Source organism: Callorhinchus milii, unplaced genomic scaffold, assembly GCF_018977255.1.
Source record: "Callorhinchus milii isolate IMCB2004 unplaced genomic scaffold, IMCB_Cmil_1.0 Scaffold5, whole genome shotgun sequence".
Classification (NCBI taxonomy): Eukaryota; Metazoa; Chordata; class Chondrichthyes; order Chimaeriformes; family Callorhinchidae; genus Callorhinchus; species Callorhinchus milii.
The window spans coordinates 43,219,864-43,244,294 of record NW_024704746.1 but is presented as its reverse complement, the minus strand read 5'-3'; the positions used below and the strand labels follow the sequence as shown (position 1 = coordinate 43,244,294).

Here is a 24,431-nt window from a genome sequence, read left to right as displayed (position 1 = left end):
AGTAAAAATAATAATCCTTAAAACATCTTCTAAATGAGACCTTGCAACAGTGATGACCTTTCAAGACCAGGATGGTTTTCGCTGCAAATCTGAGAGTATCAGACATGGGGGACAAAGCATAGGGAGCTCTGGAAAGTGCTTACCATCTCCCATATGTAGGGGAACAGCATGTCTCCAAAGCACTCCGTGGCCTCTATCGGGAGCTGGGCAGGCAGGTTGTCGATTGAACACATCAGAATGCCATTGCCTTCCACGCTGTAAGCAAATGAACACACACAGACACACATGTGCACACACATGCGCACATACACGCACAGACACATGGGTACACGCATACACAAACACATACACAAACACATACATGCACACACATGCACACACATACGCGCATACACAAACAAGCACACACATGCACACATGAGAAAGAAAGGCCGTTATACACCAAAGAACGATTGCTACACAGAGAAAATAACGTTTTTTCTCTGAAAGCAAACATCAAGCTCCAAACTACACAGGGACTTAGCCAGTGAGACCCATTGCGTTTCTGACTCTGAGATCCAGCGGCACTGGGGAGAATATTTCCAGTTCAACTGCCGAACCTGCTTCAGCCTTAATTTGAAGATCTTTCCACAATTGTGTCCCATGACTTCTCTATGTAATTCGTTGTAATTAGTGTCTCAACCTGGTTAAGTTGCCCAGAAAATCATGGGTTTAAGCCCCTCTGTCAGAGACTTTGGGCTCACAGTCCAGGCTAACAGTTCAGTGCAGTGCTGCGGGGAACGCTGCAGTGTCAGAGGCATCATCCTTAGGATTAACTGAGGTCCCATCAGTGTCTGTTCAGGTGAATGTTAAAGATTCTGTGGCGCTATTGGAAAAGAGAAGCGAGTTTCTCTCTCCCGATTTCCCATCCAACAATACCCAGAAAAAATTGGTCACTCATTTCATGGACATTGCTGTATGCAAACTGGCTGCTAGGTACGCCCACAAAATACACATTCACATACAAATACACAAGAGAGTGCACAAAAGGTCATGGGTAAATCTAATAATAATAATGCTAATAATCATCCTTGCATTTGATACAATGCCTTATCACAGCTTCGAGATTTCTTAAAGTACTTCACAGAATATACTGTGAAGTGAATTGACTGAATATGTTGTGGGCTAAACTCGGCAGCAAATCGCGCACAGAAGTCTCCCACAAACAGTCGTGGATTGAGTGACCAAATTATTCTTATTTATTTTATTTTTTATTCTTTTGGAGGGATTAATAATTGTAATCATAGCAATCCTTACATTTGATTCAGCGCTTGTCATGTCATTGTGACATCTCAAAGTGCTTCAGCGGGCTGAACATAAAATGTGACCACATTGTATGTTTCATGTTATTCCCTCTCCCCCAGCCCTTACCTGTCATGGATGGTGTGCTGGTCTGCATCATATATGCAAAATGGCATATCAATGGTCGTGCACTCATTCATGAACTCGATGGAACCTCCAGCGTCGGCGGAGATGTCACAAATAGCCAGAAATCTACAGGAGAAGTAGCATTTAGTCAGAGCATCCCCATCTCTCTGTCACCCACCCACAAGCTCCTGATTCAACTGGGTCAGCCTGGCTCAGTCACTCGTGCTCTGGCCTCTGAGTCATGAGGTTGTGGGTTCAAGCCCCATGTTGGTGACTTTGAGCTCGCAGTCTATGCTGACGCTTCAGTATGGTGCTTTGGGCCATCTCCAAAAAGCCATCCATCCAAATCAAAATGCCTTACTCTTCCCCATTCCTTCTAATTCTCTCCCTCTACATGTGCCTATCCAATTCTCCTTTAAATGCCCCCCAAGTTGCCTCTGGTCTGAAAGATGTACCAGGCAAATTATCACACCCTGTTCCCCTTCGTACCCACTTCCTTAGTCACAGCATTAAACTCATTCTTTTTTTACCTCAAATCCCAGATCAACACAGAGTTTTTCACTGCAACACTGTGAGAGACAATTGCCTGACCATAGAGACCTGAATCGAAAATAAAAGCAGATGCTAAATGAAGACCCAGTGTACGAATCCTCCACAACCCTGGGTGATCTTAAGATGCAGGGTAATATGGACCCACAGGCTAAGAGGAGGTGGAATGTGGGTTGTCTGATCACTACCCACCCAGGAGTTGTATGTTGTGTGTGTGTGCGCCGAGCTTGGTTCCACTGTCTAGAGTGCTAATTTATCACATCAAGAGGCATACCTGTGCGGCAACTCTGGGCAACCGTCACACATCGGGTCAAAGGACTTGGCTGATGCCAATAGGTTCTGAGCATCCTGCCGGGTGAGTAAGCGCGGAGTGTGGTGGTCCCAGTAGATACCATTTATTAGACAGGTAGTGTAGGGAGCAATCTGAAACAGACACAAGAATTCTGGTCAGCCTTGTGTACACCAGATGGACGTTAAAGGCACTTCTGAAAAAGAGAAAGGAGTTTCTCTCTCCCAGTGCTCTGGCCAATAATCTCCCAGATAAAACAACAATAACAACAAATTGCAATATGTTGGGAGGACCCTCAAGGTGCTGGACAGGGTTTGAACAACGAGCTGGGGATTGGAATCAAGAGGGGTGGAGGACAGTCTGGATGGGGGTAGGAGGATGCCTGAAGGCCCAGTCAAAGAGGAAGATCTTGAGACAGGCCTTAAAGGAGGCAAAGGAGGGGGTAAGGCAGAGATTTTCATGTGTGACTCAATTCTGATATGGGAGTCCTCTACAGCCAATATGACAACTCCCTTCTCTTTTCCAATTGTACTGCGTAATGTTTAATGTCCAGCTAAACAGGTAAAGATGGGACTTTGGTTTAACATCTCATCCATACGATCGCATCTCCGACTTTGCAGCGCTCCCCCCAGAACCACATTGGAGCATTAGCCTGGACTGTGACCTTAAAAGTTCCTGATGTGAGGCTTGAACCCACAAGCTCCTGACTCAAACAAGACAGTGACTGACTGAGTCAGCCTGACATGTTCACAAAAACACTACACAGAAGTAGGGTTTCCAATGGCAGTGAGATTGGGGGGTTTGTGAGTGGAGGGTTGAGGGGGTGAGGGGGGGGGGGGACTTGTGCAGTTGGGGGGGTGGAATGAAGAGGGGGGATGAGAGGGTGGGTTTGTGAGTGTAAGATTAGTTTTATTGATAACTTACGTCCGTACTGAAGCGAGACGTGTACAACTCTGGCTGGTGCTGGTATTCAAACGGGTCATACTTTCCGTCACTCTTCCTCACAACGTGGTGATGACGACTGAGGACAGTGGCATAAACCTTACTCTGATCTGCGTGAGCGAAACAGCCGACTCCGCATTACAAGCTGACACACATCCAAAACCCTACCGAACTGCACATGCCCAACACCTGAGTCCTCAAAAGACTCCCCTGCCTCCTTGGCTCCCAGCAGATTGATTTGAATCAGGACTTTAGAGGGCTTTAGAGATCAGCGAAGGAAAACCAAGAAACTGATTAAGAGGGAGAAAATGGAATATGAGGGTAAACTTGCTAGGAACATAAAGACAGATTGTAAGAGTTTTTACAAGTACATAAAGAAGAAGAGACTATCAATGTGAATGTGGGTCCATTGCAGGCAGAGACAGGAGAAATTATAACGGGGAATAAAGAAATGGCAGTGATTAAACAAATATTTTGCTTCTGTCTTCATATTAGAGGACACTGAAAACTTACCGAAAATAGAGGGGAACCTGGAGGCTAATGTTAGTGAAGAACTTAAAGAAATGAACATCAGTAAAGCAATAGTACTAGAGAAATTGATAGGATTAAAAACCAACAAAGCCCCTGGACCCGATGGCCTATATCCTAGGGTACTAAAAGAGGTGGCTGTAGAGATAGTGGATGCTTTATTTTTGATCTTCCAAAATTCCCTGGATTCTGGAACGGTTCCCATTGATTGGAAGATTACAAACATAATACCACTATTTAAGAAGAATGGGAGACAAAAAGTGGGGAACTATAGACCAGTTAGTCTGACATCAGTAGGGAAAATTCTAGAGTCCTTAATTAGTCCTTACGTTGTGGTGTACTTAGAAAATCATAACATGATTAGGCAGAGTCACCATGGCTTTACGAAAGGGAAATCATGTTTAACAAATCTTTTAGAGTTTTTGAGGATGTAACTAGCAGGTTAGATAGGGGGAAACCAGTAAATGTGGTGTATTTGGATTTCCAGAAGGCATTCGACAAGGTCCCAAATAAAAGGCTGTTGTATAAGATTAGAGTCCATGGAATTAAAGGTAATATATTAGCATGGATTGGAGAGTGGCTAACAGGAAGAAACAGAGAGTAGGAATAAACGGGTCCTTCTCAGATTGGCAGGATGTGACAAGTGGAGTGCCGCAAGGATCAGTGCTTGGGCCTCAATTATTTATTTGTCTATATCAATGATTTAGATGAGCAAATAGAACTTAACATATCTCAATTCGCAGACGATACAAAGCTAGATGCGAGAATAAGCTGTGAGGATGACACAAGAACAACAAAAACAACAAAATTACATTTATAGAGCGCCTTTCATGTCAGGAGGATGTCCCAAAGCGCTGAACAGTCAGGTGTCGGGGCCCGAGCATGGGGGAGGGATGGTGTAGATCTGAGGGAAGGCAGAGAGACGGGAGGGCGACTGAAGGCACGATCGAAGAGAAGGGTCTTGAGACTGGCCTTGAAGGAGACGAGGGAGGAAGCGAGGCGAAGGGATCATGGGTTGGAGTTCCAGAGTGTGGGGACAGAGAGGCTAAAAGCCCAGCCACCGATGGTAAGGCGGGTCAGGCGGGAGACATTGGAGTGTACGGAGGGAGCTGAACAGAGGGAGCGGACAGGTTGGTAGGGAGTCAGCAGGTCAGAGAGGTAGGAGGGGGCAAGGCCATGGATGGCCTTGAAAGTGAGGACAAGGGTCTTAAACTTGATCTTCTGGGGGATGGGGAGCCAGTGGAGTCGGCCGAGGGTGGGAGTGATGGGGTCGCGGAGCCTGGTGCGCGAGAGTACACGAACTGCAGAGTTTTAGATGATCTGCAGCTAGTGAAGGAAAGAGTTGGGAAGGCCGATGAGGAGGGAGTTGAGGGTGGAGGCAGAGAGATAGAGTTGGGTATCATCCGTATACATGTGGAAATTTACCCCATGTCTGAGGATGACGTCACCAAAGGGTGCATGTAGATGGTGAAGAGGAGGGGACCTAGGACAGAGCCTTGAGGAACACCGCACGAGACAGTGCAGAGTCTGGAGGAGAAGCTGTTTGCTGCAACGAAGTGGAGGCGGTGTGAAAGGTAAGACCTGAACCAGTCAAGGACACAACCTTGAAGGTTGAGGTGGGAGTAGAGGCGATGGAGGAGGATTGAGTGGTCCACGGTGTCAAAGGCAGCAGAGAGGTTGAGGAGGAGGAGGAGACAGAGAAAGCCCTGGTTGCACATGATCAGGATGTCATTTGTGACCTTGACCAGAGCAGTTTCTGTGCTGTGGGCAGCACGGAAACCCGATTGGAGGGGTTCATGGAGGGAGTGGGAGGAGAGGAAAGAGCGAAGCTGGGAGATAACAGCTCTCTCAAAGATCTTGGATAGGAAAGAAGAATGCAAAGGGAAATAGACAGGCTAGGTGAATGGGCAAGAAGAAGGCAGATGGGAGAATAATGCGGGGAACTGTGAAATTATCCACCTAGGTAGTAAAAATAGAAAAGTGGATTATTTTCTACAGTGGGAGAGACTAAGTAGTGTTAGTGTTCAGAAGGATTTGGATGTCCTTGTACACCAGTCACAAAAAGTTAGTATGCAAGTACAGCAAACAACTAGGAAGCTAATGCCATGTTGGGGTTCGTTGTAAAAGGGTTAGAGTACAAGAGTAGGGAAGTTTTGTTGCAGTTGTATAAGATCTTGGTGAGATAGCACCTAGAATATTGTGTGCAGTTTTGGTTTCCTTATTTATGAAAGGACATACTTGCCTTAGATTGGTGTAGTGTAGATTCACTAGGTTGGTTCCTGGGATGAGGGGGTTGACCTATGAGGATAGGTTGAGTAAACTAGGCCTATATTCTCTAGAATATAGAAGAATTAGAGGTGATCTTACAGAAACCTATAAGATTCTTAAGGGTCTTGACAGGGTAGATACCGTGAGACTGTTTCCCCTTGTTGGAGAATCTAAAACTCAGGGTCATAGTCTCAAGATTAAGGGTCAGCCTTTTCGAACTGAGTTGAAGAAACATTTCTTCACTAGATGGTAGTGAATTTGTGGAATTCTCTACCCCAGAAGGTTGTGGATGCTCAGTCCTTGAACATATTCAAAATGAGGTTGATAGATTTCAAAGGATAGAGGGATTAAGGGATATGGGGATAGGGCGGGTAAATGGAATTAGGTTAGAAGATCAGCCATGATCTTATTAAATGGTGGGGCAGGCTCGAGGGACCGAATGGGCTACTCCTGCTCCTACGTCTTATGGTCTTATGGTCTTAATCCTCACCCTCACATACAAATCCATCCTGGCACCCTTTTATCTCTCTGAACTCCTCTGCTGGCCCCAGACAACACTAAAAGTCAACCTTCTGAACCATGCAACAGAAAACCAGGGTCAGAATGGTTTTGGCCTACCTCCACATCGGAAAACCTCCTGCAGCTCGTGAGGCTCCACAAACACACAAGGAAGTTCATTAAAGATTTCCTGAGCTCCCTATAAAAAGACATTTTCAGGTCAATGCTATACAGTGCTCTGATCAATGCTATGCAGTGTTCTGATCAATATTTCAATCATTGCTATATTATGCTCCCATCACAGAATAAGGCTGCTTTTTAAATGAGTCGCAGTGTCCTGGCCTCAACCACCCTTCACGGGAACCTGTTCCAGTCATTAATTATCCTCTGGATAAAGAAAAAGTTCCTGGTGTCTGTACTGAAATTGCTCATAATAATTCTAAACCCGTGTCCTCTTGCTCTACTGCCTTGGTGCATCCTAAAGTATTGATCTACTTTTTCAATCCCATTTAAAATATTATACACCTCAATAAAGTCCCCTCTGAGTCGTCTTCTCTCAAGACTGAAGAGCCTTAGCTTGTCTAATCATTCCACACAGCTCATTCCTCTAACCCTGGGGATCATCCTCATTGCTCTCCTCTGCACCGGCTCTAGATCCTGGGCAGCCCCCTTTATGTCACAGTGACCAGAACTGTACACAGTATTCTAGGTACAGTTTGACCAGAGTATCAACACCTAAGCTTACCTTAGACACATTTCCGCTGCCTGTGAACACAAAGGTGACTGGTCCGACGGACTTTGGCATCAATCCCAGTGAGATCTCATAGCCGCAGTCACGCACAGCTTGCACAGCTTGTGCGCTGTTCCTGTAGTTGTGAGCCATGCCAATATGCTGGGAAAAAGAAGAAAAGGGTTTAGTCCAGGCTCCACCATCCAACCCCTTCACCAACACCCAACACAAGACTGAACGCCACCCCAACCCATGAAGTTTGCCCAGTTCTGGTTCCACAATTTGTGTGAGCCTAACAAAACTGGTAGCACTCTTGCCTCTGTGTCAGAAAGGTTGTGAGTTCAAGCCCCACTTCGCAACTTGAAACTCACATAGTCAAGGCTGATACTCCAATCTATGCTGGGGGGAGCACTTATTGTCAGAGATGCTGTCCTTCAGATGAGATGTTAAAACAAGGTGACATCTGCCTCTCTAAATTGACATTAAACATTAAGCACCATTGGAAAAGAAAAAGGGAGTTTCTACTGGTGTCCTGACCAACAATCCTCCAGATAAAATTGGTCATTCACAAAATACACAGTCAATCCACTTTACAGTGAATCCTGTGAAGTGCTTTGAGACATCTCAACAATTTGATAAGACTCTGAGTCAAATGTGTGAGTTTTTTTATCCATAAAGAAGCTGAAAAATGACTCACCGTGAAGGGGGTATGATGACCTAAAGCCAAGAAACGCAGCCCCAAACCATGCAGGATGTTGATCATTCCTGTCACAAACAGAGTGTGTTACAGGCAGGTCAGACTGTACACAGAGGGTTCACACAGAGAATGTAACGGGTGAATCAACAAAAACAACAAACAACATTTGTATACATTTGTATAATCAGACTGTAGTGTATACACATAGGACATAATGGGCAGGTCAGACTAGACTTACACACATAGGGCATAACAGGCAAGTCAGGGTGTACTGTACACACATAGGGCATGACAGGCAGGTCAGCCTGTACAGTACACACATAGGGCATAACGGGCAGGTCAGACTGGACTGTACATACAAAATGTAACAGGTGAGTCAGATTGTATTGTACGCACATAGAGGGTATAACAGGCAGGTCAGACTGTACGGCTCATCTCACCTGCTACTCCAGCCCATTGGCCAAAAGCCACAACCCTTGACCCTTTGCTGTCCACCATCTTCTCGTAATCGATGAGACGGATTTCCTTCAAAACAGAAAAAGCACATAGTGATCAGGCACACAGCAAGCACAAAGAGGGCACAAACCTAGCACACAGTATCTCAGTAAGGGTTGATTACCAGCCACTATTACTGTATCATTAGTAACTCAATAAGGCTCTCGTACTAGTCATTAGTAACACTATGAGGCTTGATTACTAGTCACTATTACTATATTACTAGTAACTGTGGAGTCCTGTAGCTCAGTGGTTAGAGCACTCGCTTTGCAAGCGAGAGACCTGAGTTCAATTCCAGGCAGAGTGAAACCTTGGGCAAGTTTCCTTACTCCACACAGAGCCTAATAATAATCCCTCCAAAAACCAAAAACAATAATAAAATAAATTGGTCATTTTCAATTCATGACTGTTTGTGGGACATTGCTGTGCGCAATTGGCTGCCGCGTTTCGCCCACAAATATACAGTCAATTCACTTTACAGTATATTCTGTGAAGCGCTTTGGGACGTCCTCCCGACATGAAAAGCGCTATATCAAATACAAGAATTATTATTATTATTATTATATAACTGGGTGAGCCTCTAGTACTCGTCACTATTACCTATTACAAATACCTCAGTGAGGTTGTAGCTCTAGTCACTAATAACAGGGTGAGGCTGTGGACACTGTAACTGTATTACTGGTACTCAGTGGGGCTGCAGTACTAGTCAATGTGGCTGAATTATTGGTACTTGGTGAGTTTGCATTACTAATCACTCTGACTGTATTACTGGAACTTGGAGCAGGCACCACACAGTCGGGAATGGATGTACCTTGGCCAAAATGGCGTCCAGTAGAGGCATGTTGGCCTCCTGTGCTTTGATGGTGTGAGAGAAGAAGGCGTATGTCTTCTTCGGAATCAGCTTTTCCACAGGGAGGCCTTTCACTCCGATAATCATGGAAGCCTCGGAGATATCCTCCTGGATGATCGCTCCCGCTTGTCTGTAATACTAAACATGGGGCACTAAAAGGTTATAGGCTCAATGCCAGTGTCATCTCGCTGGTGCTTCACGCCTTAAAAAAAGTCAGCTGTCTGACACATGGGGAAACCCATCAGCGTGATCAGCCGTGTGTCAGACCCACGTGGAAGTCCCGTGATCAGCCAGGTATCTGACCCATGCGGAAAATCATCACCGTGTCCAGATGGGTGTCATCTCCACTTGGCAGGCACTGGCCTTCTCCATGTCCCCCGCCCTGCACCCCCCCACGATCAGTGGTTGGGCCTTCGGCCTGTCTGCCCCACCCTCTGGAGACAGTCCACCTCAACCCCTCCCTTGCCTCCTTCAAGGCCCATCTCAAGCCTTCCACTTTGACCATGCCTCCACCCATCCACCCACCCCCATTCCCTTCCATCCACCCCTCTTGACTCCAAATCCCAGCTTGGGTGCAAACCCTTGACCGGCCAGCGCCTTGGGACATCCTCACAATGTGAAAGGCGTGGTATAAATGGAATTTGTTATTGGTGGTGGTTGTGGTTGAGTGAAGCTTGTTGCTGCGGTGATGGCTCTGGACTTACCTTTTCATGGATTGCCCGTCTGTTGGAGGGCTGCACTAGGACCTTACAGCCTGCGTTGGTCAGCTCCTGGATGTGCTTGGGTGCCAGGGGCGCCCGGCGCTCCCAGGCATTGATGTCCTCCCTCCTCAGGGCCAGCACAGCCTGGTGATGGCTTTCTCTGGGACGACCGCACTGGAGGCAGAATACAGCCCGTGGTCCTCTCAGGCCCAGCAAGCGCAACATGGTCAGGAGCTGCTTCAAAGAAGTCAAAAACAGTGCGTTTAGCTCGGCTCAGTGTGTGTCAGCCCATCTCAGTGTGGGTGTCAGCCTGGCTCGGTATGTGTCAGCCCGGCTCAATGTGTCAGCTCAGCGTGTGTTAGCTCCGCTCGGTGCACATCAGCGCAGCTCAGTGTGTGTGTCAACGAGACTCGGTGTGTGCGCCAGGCCGGCTTGGTGTGTGCTAGCCCGGCTCAGATAGAGACAGGCAATGTGGTTAAGTAGGACTCGAACCATGCGAGTGCGTTCCCACTAAGATGGATGAGGGAGGAGAGATGGTGGAGGAGTATGGTGTGGTCGACTGTGTCGAACACAGTGGAGAGGTACAGGAGGACAAGAGGCAGAGGGAGCCCTGGTCAAAGAGAGATGTCATTTGTTATTTTGACCTGTGCTGTGAGCTGGTGGGAACCCAGACTGGAGGGGTTTGAGTAGGGAGTTGAGGGCAAAGTATTAGCAAAGTTGGTTTGCAACAATGTGTTTCAGAGCTTTGGCCAGGAAGGGCAGGTTTGAAATGGGACAGTAGTGCACGAGGTTAAAGGGATCGAGATTAGTTCTTTTAAGTAGGGGGGTGATGACAGCTGTTTTGAGAGGGAGTGGGATTGAACCTGAGGAGAGGGACTGATTTATGGTGTCTGCCAGCAGTGGGCAGATAAGGGAGAGTTGAGTGACCAACAGCTGGGTGGGGAGAGGGTCAAGGCAGCAGGTGGCGAGTTTCATCTGGGTGATGGAGGATGAGAGGGAGGAAAGAGAGATGGGGGTAAAGGAGTGTAGTTTGGGGTCTGTGGGAGGAGGAGTGGGTGATGGAGAGGGAATGGGGGTGGTGGTGGGGGACATGGGGCAGGAGGAGTAGGCAGCCAGGTGGATGTTATCTATCTTGGAGATAAAGAAATCCAAGACCTCTTCGCACTTGGCATTAGATGTTAGGATTGAGGGTGATTGATGGGGCGTGCGGAGAAGTTGGTGGTTGGTGGGGAATAAGATTTTGGAGTTGTTTTTGGCCTCTAGAATAAATCTGTGAGAGGAATGCATAGTATTGGCTTACAAGATGGAGCGAGATAGATGTAAGGATGCTCAAGCCACAGCTGGCGGTGAACGTGAAGCCGGTTTTGTGCCATCTGCGCTCAAGCAACCGGGTTTGGGATTTGAGGGAGCGGAGATGACTATTGTACCAGGGGGAGCAGATAGATTTGGAGATGGTCCTAGATTTCAGAGGGACATGGGTGATGACACGTGTACAATGCCTTCAAGGGAATGAATTCCACACATACACTGTGTGAAAAAATGTTCCCTTATTTCACTTTTAAATGTCTTAGCTTCAAGACCTCACAGGCTTGTTCAGCTTGTTTTTCCCTTTATATTTTTATACATCTCGTATTTATATGTGTATCGGTGTATTTATGTATACATGTATTATGTATATGTAGGTGTATATTGTGCATATAATATGTATATATGTGTGTGTATTTTGTGTATGCGTGTTTATATTGTGTTTGTGTATGTGAGTACATGCGCGAGTATACTGTATATAATATAAATAATAATAAATTGTTCATTTCAATCCACGACTGTTTATGGGATACAGCTATATGCAATTGGCTGCTGTTTTTCGCCCACAAAATATACAGTCAATTCACTTTACAGTATATTCTGTGAAGCGCTTTGAGACTTTCAAAAGCAGCTTAAAGACATAATTAGGTGCTATAACAAATGCAAGTATTATTATTATTATATATTGTGTGTGTGTGTGTGCATATATTTATATACATACGGGGACCTGTGTATATATCTATGTGTATATTTTGTGTGTGTATGTATATATGTATGTTGTTGTAGTATATATTATTATGTGTGTTTATTGTGTGTGTGTTTATATGTAATAATAATAATAATCCTTGCATTTGATATAGCGCCTTATCACTTCTTCAAGGCGTCTCAAAGCACTTCACAGCATATACCGTAAAGTGAATTGATTGTATACTTTGTGGGTGAAATGCGGTAGCCAATTGTGCACAGCAGTGTCCCACAACAGTCGTGGATTGAAGTGACCAATTTTTTTTTGAATTATTACTTTGGGTACAGTCCAGACATAAACTAATAGAAACTTGCCATATGTCCGTCTCCAACCTTGTTACAGGATCTCTATGGATTCAGGGAGCTTGGCATATATTGTGTGTGTGTGTTTGTGTGTTTGCATATATATATATAGTATGTATATGTGTATATATATAGAGGGAGAGTATCTGTATGTGAGCGCTGGCAGACTGGATGCTATGACAGGGTATATCATGTGTGTACAGTGTTTGTACAGTGTGAGTGCTAGGAGACTGGTAGCTGTGACGGTGTATATAGTTTATGTATATAGTGTGCGTTCTGGGAGGCTGGATGCTGTGACAATGTATTATAGTGTGTCTGTGTGTATATTGTGCATGTGTGTGCATATATATAGTGTATGTGTGTATGAGTGCTGGGAGGCTGGATGCTGTGACAGTGACAGTGTATATAGTGTGTGTATATAGTGTGTGTGCAGTGCTGGACCTTGTGACAGTGTATATAGTGTGTGTATGCAGTGTGTGCGCAGTGTTGGACGCTGTGACAGTGTGTACAGTGTGTGTACACAGTGTGTGTGCAGTGCTGGACGCTGTGACAGTGTGTACAGTGTGTGTACACAGTGTGTGCAGTGCTGGACGCTGTGACAGTGTGTACAGTGTGTGTACACAGTGTGTGTGCAGTGCTGGACGCTGTGGCAGTGTGTACAGGGCCGTCGGGAAGCTCAGACTGACCGTCACAGATGCCTTTGTCGCTGGAGCTGCGGCGGTCGGGAGTTTGGCTTCAGAGCCGCAGCGCTGCGGTCAAAGCCAATATCGGCCGCAGAGCCAAAGCGGAGCGGAGCGGAGCGGAGCCCGAGCCGAGCGGAGCCCGAGCCGAGCCGAGCGGAGCCCGAGCCGAGCCGAGCGGAGCCCGAGCGGAGCGGAGTGAGGAGAGGAAACCCTGAGCCTCGGACTCTCTCCCGGAACAGCAAAGCCGCTTTGCGCGAGAACCACAACCGCAGCTCCGATGGCGAAGCGAAACCGCCCCTCAGCGGCGGACCCGCGGCGGCTGTGGGGGAGAGGCTGCGGTTTGGTGGTTCCGCTGATCGAAAGCCCGACCACACCCCCCGGGGGGCGGGAGGGGGGGAGGGAGGGAGGGAGGGGGTCGCGTTTGGGGGCAGTTTTCCGGGAACTCACCTGTTGAGATGTGGGTGAGAGCTGAGCAGAGAGAGGAGGAGGAGGAGGAGGAGGGCTCGGGGGTGGGGTGGGGTGAGGGGGGGACCAGGAATGTGACTGGGAAGCGGGCGGTGATCCTCCCGCTGTGTGTGTGTGTGTGTGTGTGTGGGGCAGAGCCTCTCTCGCTGCCCCTCTGAGCCACAGCCAATGGTAACTCCGGGCGGAACATTCCTCTCTGGAAATAAACGCACAACGTTGAAACCCAAGAAGTCTCTGACGCGCAACTGCTGTCCTCCAGTGCCCGGGAACCCCGACCTGTGGTCTGACACAGATCAGCACCACCGACACACACATATATACACACACACACACCGACACATACACATACACATATACACACATACACACCGACACACACACACATACACACACACCGACACACACATATACACACACACACCGACACATACACATATACACACACACACACATATACACACACACACACCGACACACACATATACACACACACACCGACACATACACATACACACATACATACACATATACACACACACACCGACACATACACATATACACACACACACCGACACATACACATATACACACACACACATATACACACACACACCGACACATATACACACACACACACACCGACACACACATATACACACACACACCGACACATACACATATACACACACACACACACATATACACACACACACCGACACATACACACACACACATATACACACACACACCGACACATATACATATACACACACACACATATACACACACACACCGATACATATACACACACACACCGACACACATACACACACACACACCGACACACACACATATACACACACACACACATATACACACACACACACACATATACACACACACACCGATACACACACACACATATACACACACACACATAAACACACACACAAACACACACATAAACACAAACACACACACATAAACACACACACAAACACACACTATACATACAAACACACACACATACACATAAACACACACACATAAACACACACACATAAACACACATAAACACACACACACACATAAACACACACACACATATAAACACACAAACACACACACACACATAAACACACACACACAGTTGTGCCTTGGAGGTTTCAGGTGCCACCAGAATTATTGATTACTATTAGTTTGATTGAACCCTAAGGTTTGACGTACCCTCAAAGGCGGTCTCCGAAGCACTTTGCAGGATTTTGTGAACGGGACACTCGAGTTGCGCACAGCAACATCCCGCAAACAGCCTTGAAGAGGGGTGGAGGGCAATGGGAATGTGGGGTGGGAGGTTGACTGGTCAAAGAGGCGAGTCTCAGATGGGCCTCCAAGGGGGCAAGAGAGTGTGGGGTGGGAGGGGGTTGGGGGGCGATGTAGAGGGACTCCGGGATGGAGTTCCAAAGAGTGGGGGCAGAAAGGCTGAAAGCCCAACTGCTGGTGGTGGGGCAGGTAGGGCGGAGGACATGGAGCAAGCCAAGCGGAGAGGTTGGTAAGGTTTTAGCAGGTTGCAGAGGTAGGGGGTCGGGAGGAGAAACACCTTGGAGCGTTGTAAAGATGAGGACAAGGATCTTGAACTCGATACTCTGGGGAATGGGGAGCCCATAAAATCGGGTGAGGATGGGGTGATCAGTTCACGGAGCCTAGTGTGGGTGAGGACATGAGCTGCAGGGTTCTGAATAATCTTCAGCCTGTGGAGGGGAGAGTTGGGAAGTTCGGCAAACAAGGAGTTAGCGAAGTAAAGCCGGGACATAATGAAAGCATGAATGAGGGTCTCAGCAGCCTGAGGATGCAGATAGTCATATAAGCATTGAAGTTTGTTCAGCCCCTTATCATGTTGGGAGGACGTCTCAAAACGCTTCACTATACTGCAAAGTGTTGTGACTGTGTATTTTGTAGACTACGTGGGAGCAAGTTAATCCTCACAAACTTCCATCCCTCCTATTCCCCTTTCCTCTACGTCTCTGTTCCCTCGCCCTCTCTCTTATAGGGGGAGGAAATAATGAAATTAATGCTGTTCCTCACATGGTATATTCCGCCTTGACCACCAACCCAACACAAAAACACACACCACCTGACCCAGCCAAGAGCTGAATTTTCTTACAATGACCCAATTCTGGAAAAAAAGATTCTTTGACTGCAAAAAGGTCTCCCTTGGCTGTTCACTCTGCTAATCCTGTCTTATTGTTTGTCTCCTCTAATCTGAAGAAGACCTTTCTGTAACCACAGTCAGTAAAAATTAATACTCATAATTACTCCACGGCACATCTCATCCGGCATTAGTCTCTAGAGAGAAGTGGGGGGAGAGAATTTGAAGGAGCCTTGGAATTATTTAGATGTCAGTGTAACATACTGTCAGCCTGGCTCAGTCGCTCGCACTCTTGCCTCTGAGTCAGAAGATTGTGGATTCAAGCTGTACGTCAGACACTTGAGCTCACAGTCCAAAATGATGCTCCAGTGCTGGGAGGAGTGCCACATTATCAGAGGTGCCATCTTTTGGATGAGATGTTAAACTAAGGTCCCCTTGGTGCCCGTTCAGGCGGAAGCTAAAGATGTCGCAGCACTTTTGGAAAAGTGAAACACATGAAAACCCATCACTGTAATCAGCCGGATATCTGACACACAGAAATACATTAATGGGCTTAAGAGTCTCTTTCTTCGTGTCCTGGCCAACAATCCCCTAAGTAAAATCAGTCATTCACTCCACGGCTTGTGGGATGTTGCTGTGTGCAAATTGGCTGCTGCGTTCGCTCACAAAACATAGTCACCATAATTCACAGTAACTTTGTGGAGCTCTTTGAGCCATTCTCTACCTAATAATTATTATAATTATAATAATAATACTTACATGTGACATTGTGCCTTTCATGTTAGGATGTCTCAAAGCCTTTCACAGGATTCACTGTAAAGTGAAGTGATCATGTGATTTGTGGGCGAACGTGGCAGGTAATTTTTCACATAGCATTGCCGCAAAGAGGGTCACCAGAACAGGTAGTGGAGATCCGAGTGAATTAAGGACCATCTCAAGCTGAGACTTGCTTGTGTCGGTCAGTCATTCCCCACCCCACTGTCATCTGCCTCATCACTCCCACCTCTGCAGTGTAAAGCACTTAGTTTAATCACAGAGAGAGGACATAAGGGATCTGTTTCCATTCACTGAGTGTCTGAAATAAAATCTTTCCTTCCCTCAGCCATCCCCCAACCACCATGTCTGCCTGTAAGTAAATTCTGCACTATGTTCCCATTGCTTTCCTGGATGCAGATCCAAACCTGCATCTATACAGTACCCTCACTTGGATTAAACCCTGTGTGCAAAACACTCACTCGTATGCACTCACTCACACTCCCTCCCTCTGTCACTCATTCATATTCACTCCCTTCCTCCGTAATTCACTCACTCACTCATTGAACCCACATTGGGACTTTGAGATCACTGTTCACTTTGACGCTCCAGTGCAGTGGCTGCATAGTCAGAGTTGCTGTCCTTAGTTAAACCGAGGTTCTGTCTATGCCTGTCCAGGTGGACATTAAAAGTCAATTTGAAAAGAGACGGAAGTTTCTCTCTCGGTGTCTGGGCCAACAATCCCCCAGATAAAATCCATCACTCATGGATTGAGGGTGTTTGGGGGGCTGTTTGGGGGCCTTTGCTGTATGCAAACTGGCTGTCGCATTTGCCTACAAATTACACAATCGCTACACTTTGTAAAGCACTTTGAGACATTTTGACAATGTGATAAGTGGCTATACAATAATAATAAATATAATAATCCTTGCATTTGATATAGTGCTTTTCACGTCTTCTCGACGTCTCAAAGTGCTTCACAGAATAGACTGTAAAGTGAATTGACTGTATATTTGTGGGCGAAACGCGGCAACTAATTGTGCACAGCAGTATCCCACAAACAGTCGTGGATTAAAAATGACCAATTTATTATTGTTTTGTTTTGGAGGGATTATTATTAGGCATGTGGAGTAAGGAAACTTGCCCAAGGTTTTGCCCTGTCTGGAATTGAACCCAGGTGTCTCGCTTGCAAGGCGAGTGCTCTAACCACTGAGCTACAGGACTCCATATCAAATGCAAGGATTATTATTGTTATTATTATGAAGTTGGCTTCATTGTGGAAGGAGTAGAGGCAGTGATAGTCTGTGACCTATATTAATGTGTATGTCGGTGTGCATTTTATGTGTGTGTGTGTGATTCCCATCAGGTTGGGATTAGGTGCACAATCTGTGACGAAAACCCAATCAAGGTGCCGGAGACAAAGAGACACAATAACATAATCTCTTTTTTAATCAGATTCACAAATCTGCCGTTGGATAATATTCCACCAAATTAAAAATAAATTGGCATCCCTTCCCCATCCCCACGCCCCCTCCCCCACTCCCTCTCCCATTTTACAGATTTTGTTTAATTCCATGTCTAAATTTTAGACACAGCGTTGACGCAGACATGGCACAGAAATGGCACTGGCCCAAACATGGCATGGACACAGCAAGGATATGGCATGGACATGGACACGGCAGGAGGCCATTTGACCAGTGTCAGTTTTTGCTCCAACAGTGACGACATCTATTCTTTCTCTCTCGCTCTCTCACTGTCTGTCTCTCTCATTCTTTGATACTGTGAATGTCACTCTTACCGACTGGCTCTCACTGTTTTTCTCTCTCTCTAACTCTGTGTCTACCTCTCATTGTCTGTCTCTCATTGTCTCACACGCTCTCACTCTCTGACTCTGTCCGTCTCTCTTGCTCTTTCACTGTCTCTCTCATTGTGTTTCTCTCACTGTCTGCCTCTTTCGCTCTCTGATCCTGCCTCTATCTCTTGCTGTCTGTCTCTCTCACTTCCTCATGCTGTCTCTGATTCTCACTCACCTTTAATTCGTTTAAAAAGCAGGACAAAACATTAGCCACGTTTTCTTACTCCACACGTCTCCGTTTACCTAACAGTGAGTAGGAACCCGGTTGTTTTTTAATTGGTGGATCACTTTTCTGAGAATAATAATCCCACTCAATGCATGACTGTTTGTGGGACTCTGCTGTATGCAATTGGCTGCCGTGTTTCGTCCACAAAATATACAGTCAATTCACTTTACAGTAGTATATTCTGTGAAGCACTTTGAAATGTCTCGAAGACGTGATAAGGCGCTATATCAAATACAAGGATTATTTATCATTGTATATTGTAAATTAAAATGTCATAAAAGTTCCTCAATCTGAGAAAGGAGAATAGTTACAAATGACCCTGTAGTTCATCACTATCTCCACTGGATGGCATCATTACAATTATAAATGGAAACAATATGTTCTGAGCAGTGACTGAGTTAGTGTTGATCAGTTGTGTCATTAAGTTAGTGTATTGATTAGTTGGTGCATCGATTAGTTGTTTTATTGATTAGTTAGTACATTGATTGGTTAGTACATTGTTTAGTTAGTGCATAAATTAATTGCTACTTGATTAGATAGTTCATTTATTAAGAACATAAGAAATGCAGGACGAAATAAAGACCAATGTCCATCTAGTTCGCCTTCCATCTTCCTGACATATACACATATGTCCCGAACTATCTATGTACTATATCCCATAATGTTATTTCCTAAAATAAAACTAGCTAATCTGTGTTTGAAGGAATCAACACTTCCTGCTTCAACTGTCTCCCGAGGGAGCCCGTTCTACAAGCTTACTATTCGCTCACTGAAATAGTGTTTCCGTAGATTTGTTCTGAACTTATCCCCCTTCAATTGCAGGCCATGTCCTCTGGCTTTACTATTCGGGACTAGTTGAAACAGCCTGTCATGATCTACATTGTCTAGCCCCTTTAGAATCTTAAAGACAGCAATCATGTCACCTCTCAATCTTATCTTTTCTAGTGTGAACATGCCCATTTTAGTTAGTCTCTCCTCATAGTCCAGACCCTCCATTTCTTCACTCATTTTTGTTGCACTCCCCTGTATCTTCTCGATTTCTCCCATTTTTTTGGTACTCCGATGACAAGAGCTGTACATAGTACTCTAAGTATGGTCTCACTGTACAGTGGCAGGATTACCCCACTATTTCGACTTGCTATTGATCTTTTGATACATCCCAACATCTGGTTTGCTCTACTCACTGCCACAGAGTATTTTTGGGTGAGCTTCAATTTAAGGTCAATCAGGACCTTTTCATTTTCCATAAATATTATTTTCCTTCCATTCAAATAATAATCCCTTCCTGGATTTTTTGTTCCCATGTGGAGTACTTTACATTTCTCCACATTGAATTTCATCTGCCACCAGTCTGCCCTTTTCCCAAGTTTATTCAAATGTTCCTGTAACCTATCTTGTTCAGCTTTGCAATCTATGACCTTCATTAGCTTAGTATCATCTGCAAACTTAGCCACTGTGCTTCTGACTCCTAGTTCCAGATCATTTATAAAAATATTAAACAAAAGAGGTCCCAAAATGACCCATGTGGAACTCCACTGGTAACATTTTCCCAGTCTGATGACATTCCCTGTACCACCACCCTCTGGGTTCTTCCAGTCAACCAGTTACATATCCATTGTAAAAAAAGTTCCACTGATTCCCGCTTTCTTTACTTTCAGTACCAGATTCACAAGAAGAATTGTATCAAACGTCTTACTAAAATCCTGATGTACAACGTCCAGAGCCTTACCCTTATCAAACTTCCTTGTCACACCATCAAAAAAACCCAGTAAATTAGGTTGGCAAGACCTCCCCTTCATGAACCCATATTAGCTATCATTTATGATTTTATTTCTGTCTAGTGTTCCATGATTTTATCCTTTGAAGCTCTCCGGGACGCAACTCGGGGCAATTTGTTGCTAATAAGAGTTTCCATAATGTAACCCACAATGGACATCAAGCTTACTGGTCTGTAGTTTCCTGGGTCAATTTGGTTACCTTTCTTAGAACTAGGAGTCCTCCGGCACTTCTCCAGTATCCAGTGATTTCTGAAAGATTTGCTCCAGTGTTTCTGCGACTTCCACCCTTAGTTCCTTAAGGATCCTCAGATGCAATTTATCCGGCCTCCGTGATTTATTTACCTTAAGTTTGCACAACTGTTTGGCAACCATGGTGGTAGTGATATGAATAGTGTTGCAACTTTCCTCTGTGACATCCTTGAGTCTCCTCTTTAGTAAAAACTGATGCAAAAAACTTATTTAGCACTTATTTAGCCTGTGCTGCATTATTTGTCATGTCCTCTCCCGAACCCATCTTCAGTGGCCATATTCCATTGCTTTTTTTTCTTTTGCTGTTAACGTAAGTGAAAAACTTTTTGTTATTGTCCTTCACATCTCTTGCCACGTTTAATCCGCCTCTCCGTGGCGTTTGACACAGTCGATCACGCCATCCTCCTCCACTGCCTTTCTTCCGTCATCCACCTCAGTGGGACCGCACTCGCCTGGTTCGAGTCCTACCTCACAAAACCGCCAGCAGTACATCTGCACAAACGGCTTCTCCTACCGCTCTCACCTGGTCACCTGCGGGATACCCCAAGGATCCATCCTTGGCCCTTTCCTCTTTCTGATCTACATGCTCCCTCTTGGAGATGTCATCCGCAAACATGGGGTACATTTCCACATGTACGCGGACGACACCCAACTATATTTTTCAACCTCTCTTTGCGACCCCCAGTCCCCTAATGTTCTGTCAGCCTGCCTGTCAGATCTCAGGGACTGGATGAGCGCAAATTTCCTTCAGCTAAACGTTGACAAGACGGACGCCATACTCTCATCAATCTCACGGCTCTCACCTCCTCCACCTACCCGACCTCCCACTAAAACTCTCCGAACCCGTACGCAACCTAGGCGTCAGGTTCGACCCCCAATTATCCTTCCTCCCCCAAATCCGGTCCCTCACCAGCACCGCCTTCTTCCACCTCCGACACATCGCCCGCCTCTGCCAATACCTCTCTCCGAAAGCCGCTGAAACCCTAATCCATGCCTTTGTCACCTCTTGGCTGGACTATTCTAACGCCCTCCTTGCCGGTCTCCCATTTACTACCATCCATAAAATCCAGATCATTCAAAACTCTACTGCCTGCATTCTCATCCGCACGAAACTCTGCTCCCCGATTACCCCAGTCCTTGCCAGACTGCACTGGCTGCCTGTCCCAGAGAGGATCGACTTCAAGATCCTCATCTTCGTATTCAAATCCCTCCACTCCTCTGCACCACCTCTGACCTCCTCTCTCCTCAAAACAGTACCTTTTGCCTTTGTTCCTCCGGGTCTGGTCTCCTCCTTGTCCCCCGAGTCCTCTGCTCCACCCTCGGCGGCCATGCCTTCAGCCACTATGCCCCGAGGCTCTGGAACTCCCTTCGTCACTCCCTTCACCTCACTCCCTCTCTTTCCATTTTCAGGTCTCTGCTGAAGACATTTCTCTTTGACTGCACCTTTGGTCACCTTCCTCCCCCTCCCCCTGGCTTGGTGCCGGGATCCGTTACTGTAAAGCGCTCTGAGACACCGTCCAGCGTGGAGGGTGCTACATAAATCCAAGTTGTTGTTGTTGTTGAAGTTAGTTAGTGCATTGATCAGTTAGTACATGAATTAGTTACAAGACCAATTAGTACATCAATTTGTTACTACATTAATTAATTAGAAAAATAATTAGTTAGTAAATTAATTATTTGGGACATTAATTAGTGGGTGCATCTGTTAGTTAGTGAATTAATTAGTCAGTACAATAATTAGTTGGAAAATAAATCAGTTAGTACATCGGTTAGTTAGCACATCAATTAGTTAGCATATTAATTAGTTAATCCATGCATTGGTTAGTAGATTGATTAGTTAGTACATTAATCAAAATAATAATAATTTGGTCTCTCAATCCACAACTTTTTGTGGGACATTGCTGTGCGCAATTGATTGCCGCGTTACACCCACAAAATATACAGTTTACAGTATATCCTGTGAGGCACTTTGAGACGTTGCGAAGACTTGATAAGGCACTATATCAAATTCAAGGATCGTTATTATATTATTATGAATTAATTAGTACCTCAATTAGTACGTTGATGAGTTGGTACATTGATAAATTAGTGCACTGATTAGTTATCCCAATGTTTGGTTATTGCAAAGATTCGTTCAATGAGTAGTTAGTACATTGATTGGTTGCTTTATAACTGTGAGTGTGTGTGTGTGTGTGCACATCTCTCACCACCCATGGAAACCCTTGACTGTCCAATGCCTTGGGATGCTTCCCGATGTGAACGGCAATCTTGCTGTTGTAACTGTCTGTGCATATGTGCATGTGTACGACTTTCTAATCGTGTGTATGTGTACGTGTCTCTCTTTAACAAGACCGTGTCAGAATGCTGTGCTTTCTCCGCTCCCGCACTGAGCACAGTATGTCACTGAGCTCCATCAGCTCAGTTCATCCATTCTCTCCCTCACTGCCTCCCTGCTCCCCTGTTATGGGTGGGGGGGGGGGGGGGGGGGGCAGTGGGTGCTGTCAGGTTCTGCCTGGGCTCACGGATCTGCAGAGACGAGGGGCCATCATCACAGACTGCAGCAAATGAATCCGGCCCCAGGGGGGGATCCACTGGGAGGTCAGTGTGCACAGGTCAGCAAAGCCAAACCCGCAGCTTCTCAACATAAGCTCGTGTGGGAGACTGTGACCAAAACCACTGTTTCTAAACAACATGTGTGTCTCTGTGTGGGGCCTCGTATGTGTGTGTATGGAAGTGTGTACGCGTGCACGGATGTGTATGTGCGGTGTGTGCTCCTGCGTGTGTTTGTCCTTGTGTATGAATGTGTGTGTGTGTGTGTGTGTGAGTGTCGGGAGTAATGAGAGCTGTTGTGTGACAGAGGATTCAGGTTAGCAATGACAGCACTGTTGATCATTGCAATCACTGTATGATCGAGGTCGGGAAGCAATGGGGCCGACTGACAGCCGGGACCCAGCTAACCAGCATCTCTTCCATGGGATGAGACGAACGGTCTGAACAGCACGGACATCATTCCTATTGCAATGACACAGTAATGCGGGGCTCTGGGGGGGAGGGGGAGGGGGGGGGTGTGTGTGCTCCGAGCACAAGTTACCAAAGGCCAATCTCACTTCCCCCCTCCCCCAAGACAAGCTCAATAAAGCAGCTTCTCTGAACCCTGAGACCCAGTCGCTGGGATGTGTGTGCTCTTTACTACCTCTCATTATTTGTACGCACCTCTCTCTCTCTCTGACTTAATCTCCTCTCCTTTTTTTAATTTGTCCACAAGGACACTCGCTCCATTTGGCTCATCAGCAGGACCTGGAAGGGCAGACCAGTCACTGGGGGCAGGGAGTCATCCCACTCAGCTCCTGTTAACCCTGCAAGCCAAAGCCCTGAAGGGTAGGGTGGTCCTAGCTGGACAAGCAGCGGAAAGCTTGCCGGACAGCAATATCAATGGCAAGCTGTGCGGTTTTAGTTGGTTAGACTCCAGCAGTACCCCCAACACACACACTCTGGGATCCCCAAACCTTGGATCTTGGGAATGCCAACCTGCACCTAATACTTTCCAGAATTATATCAGCAGGATGCATCCCTCCAGGAAGAGAGTGCGCATTCCATTCCATTCCAACAATCTATCTCTGGGATTTCCATGTGTAGGTGGGATAAATGGAAATCTAAACTTGGTTTGGATACTCTCAAAGCATAGCGATGGGTAATATAGCTTCCCATTTATGGTTGCTATCTGCCAGTCCCAAATTTACTATGTATTTACACCGACATGCTCATCACTCCTCAAGACATTGAGAATTGTAAGCCTGGCTCAGTCACTCACACCCTCGCCTCTGAGTCAAGAGGATGCGACTTTGAGGCCTTCCCCCATGTCCCCACGCAAGAGCCTTTGAGCTCATAGTCCAGGCTGACACTCCAGGGCAGTATTGGTGTGAGAGAGCGCCGCGGTTTATCAAAGACGCCATCCTTTGAATGAGACAAT

At 46.1% G+C, this 24,431-nt stretch overlaps 1 protein-coding gene across 4 annotated transcripts in view; it reads right to left on the bottom strand.

Annotated features, from left to right (window-relative positions):
* Positions 1–13,493, bottom strand: part of aass (aminoadipate-semialdehyde synthase) — a 31,440-nt gene extending 17,947 nt beyond the window's left edge. For 2 of the 4 annotated variants that reach the window (XM_042334941.1, XM_042334943.1), the window contains exons 1-11: positions 13,437–13,493; positions 9,958–10,188; positions 9,215–9,391; positions 8,349–8,433; positions 7,909–7,976; positions 7,227–7,373; positions 6,602–6,680; positions 3,170–3,297; positions 2,231–2,379; positions 1,411–1,533; positions 144–255 (exon numbers count right to left, since the gene is read on the bottom strand). In XM_042334941.1, coding sequence (XP_042190875.1) covers positions 144–255; positions 1,411–1,533; positions 2,231–2,379; positions 3,170–3,297; positions 6,602–6,680; positions 7,227–7,373; positions 7,909–7,976; positions 8,349–8,433; positions 9,215–9,391; positions 9,958–10,179 — 1,290 coding nt within the window. In that variant the 5' untranslated portion in view covers positions 10,180–10,188; positions 13,437–13,493. Of the gene's footprint in view, positions 1–143; positions 256–1,410; positions 1,534–2,230; positions 2,380–3,169; positions 3,298–6,601; positions 6,681–7,226; positions 7,374–7,908; positions 7,977–8,348; positions 8,434–9,214; positions 9,392–9,957; positions 10,192–12,992; positions 13,063–13,436 lie in introns of those variants that run through there. The other 2 variants (XM_042334942.1, XM_007894606.2) reach the window with 2 other exon arrangements.
* Between the last annotated feature and the right edge of the window lie 10,938 nt (positions 13,494–24,431).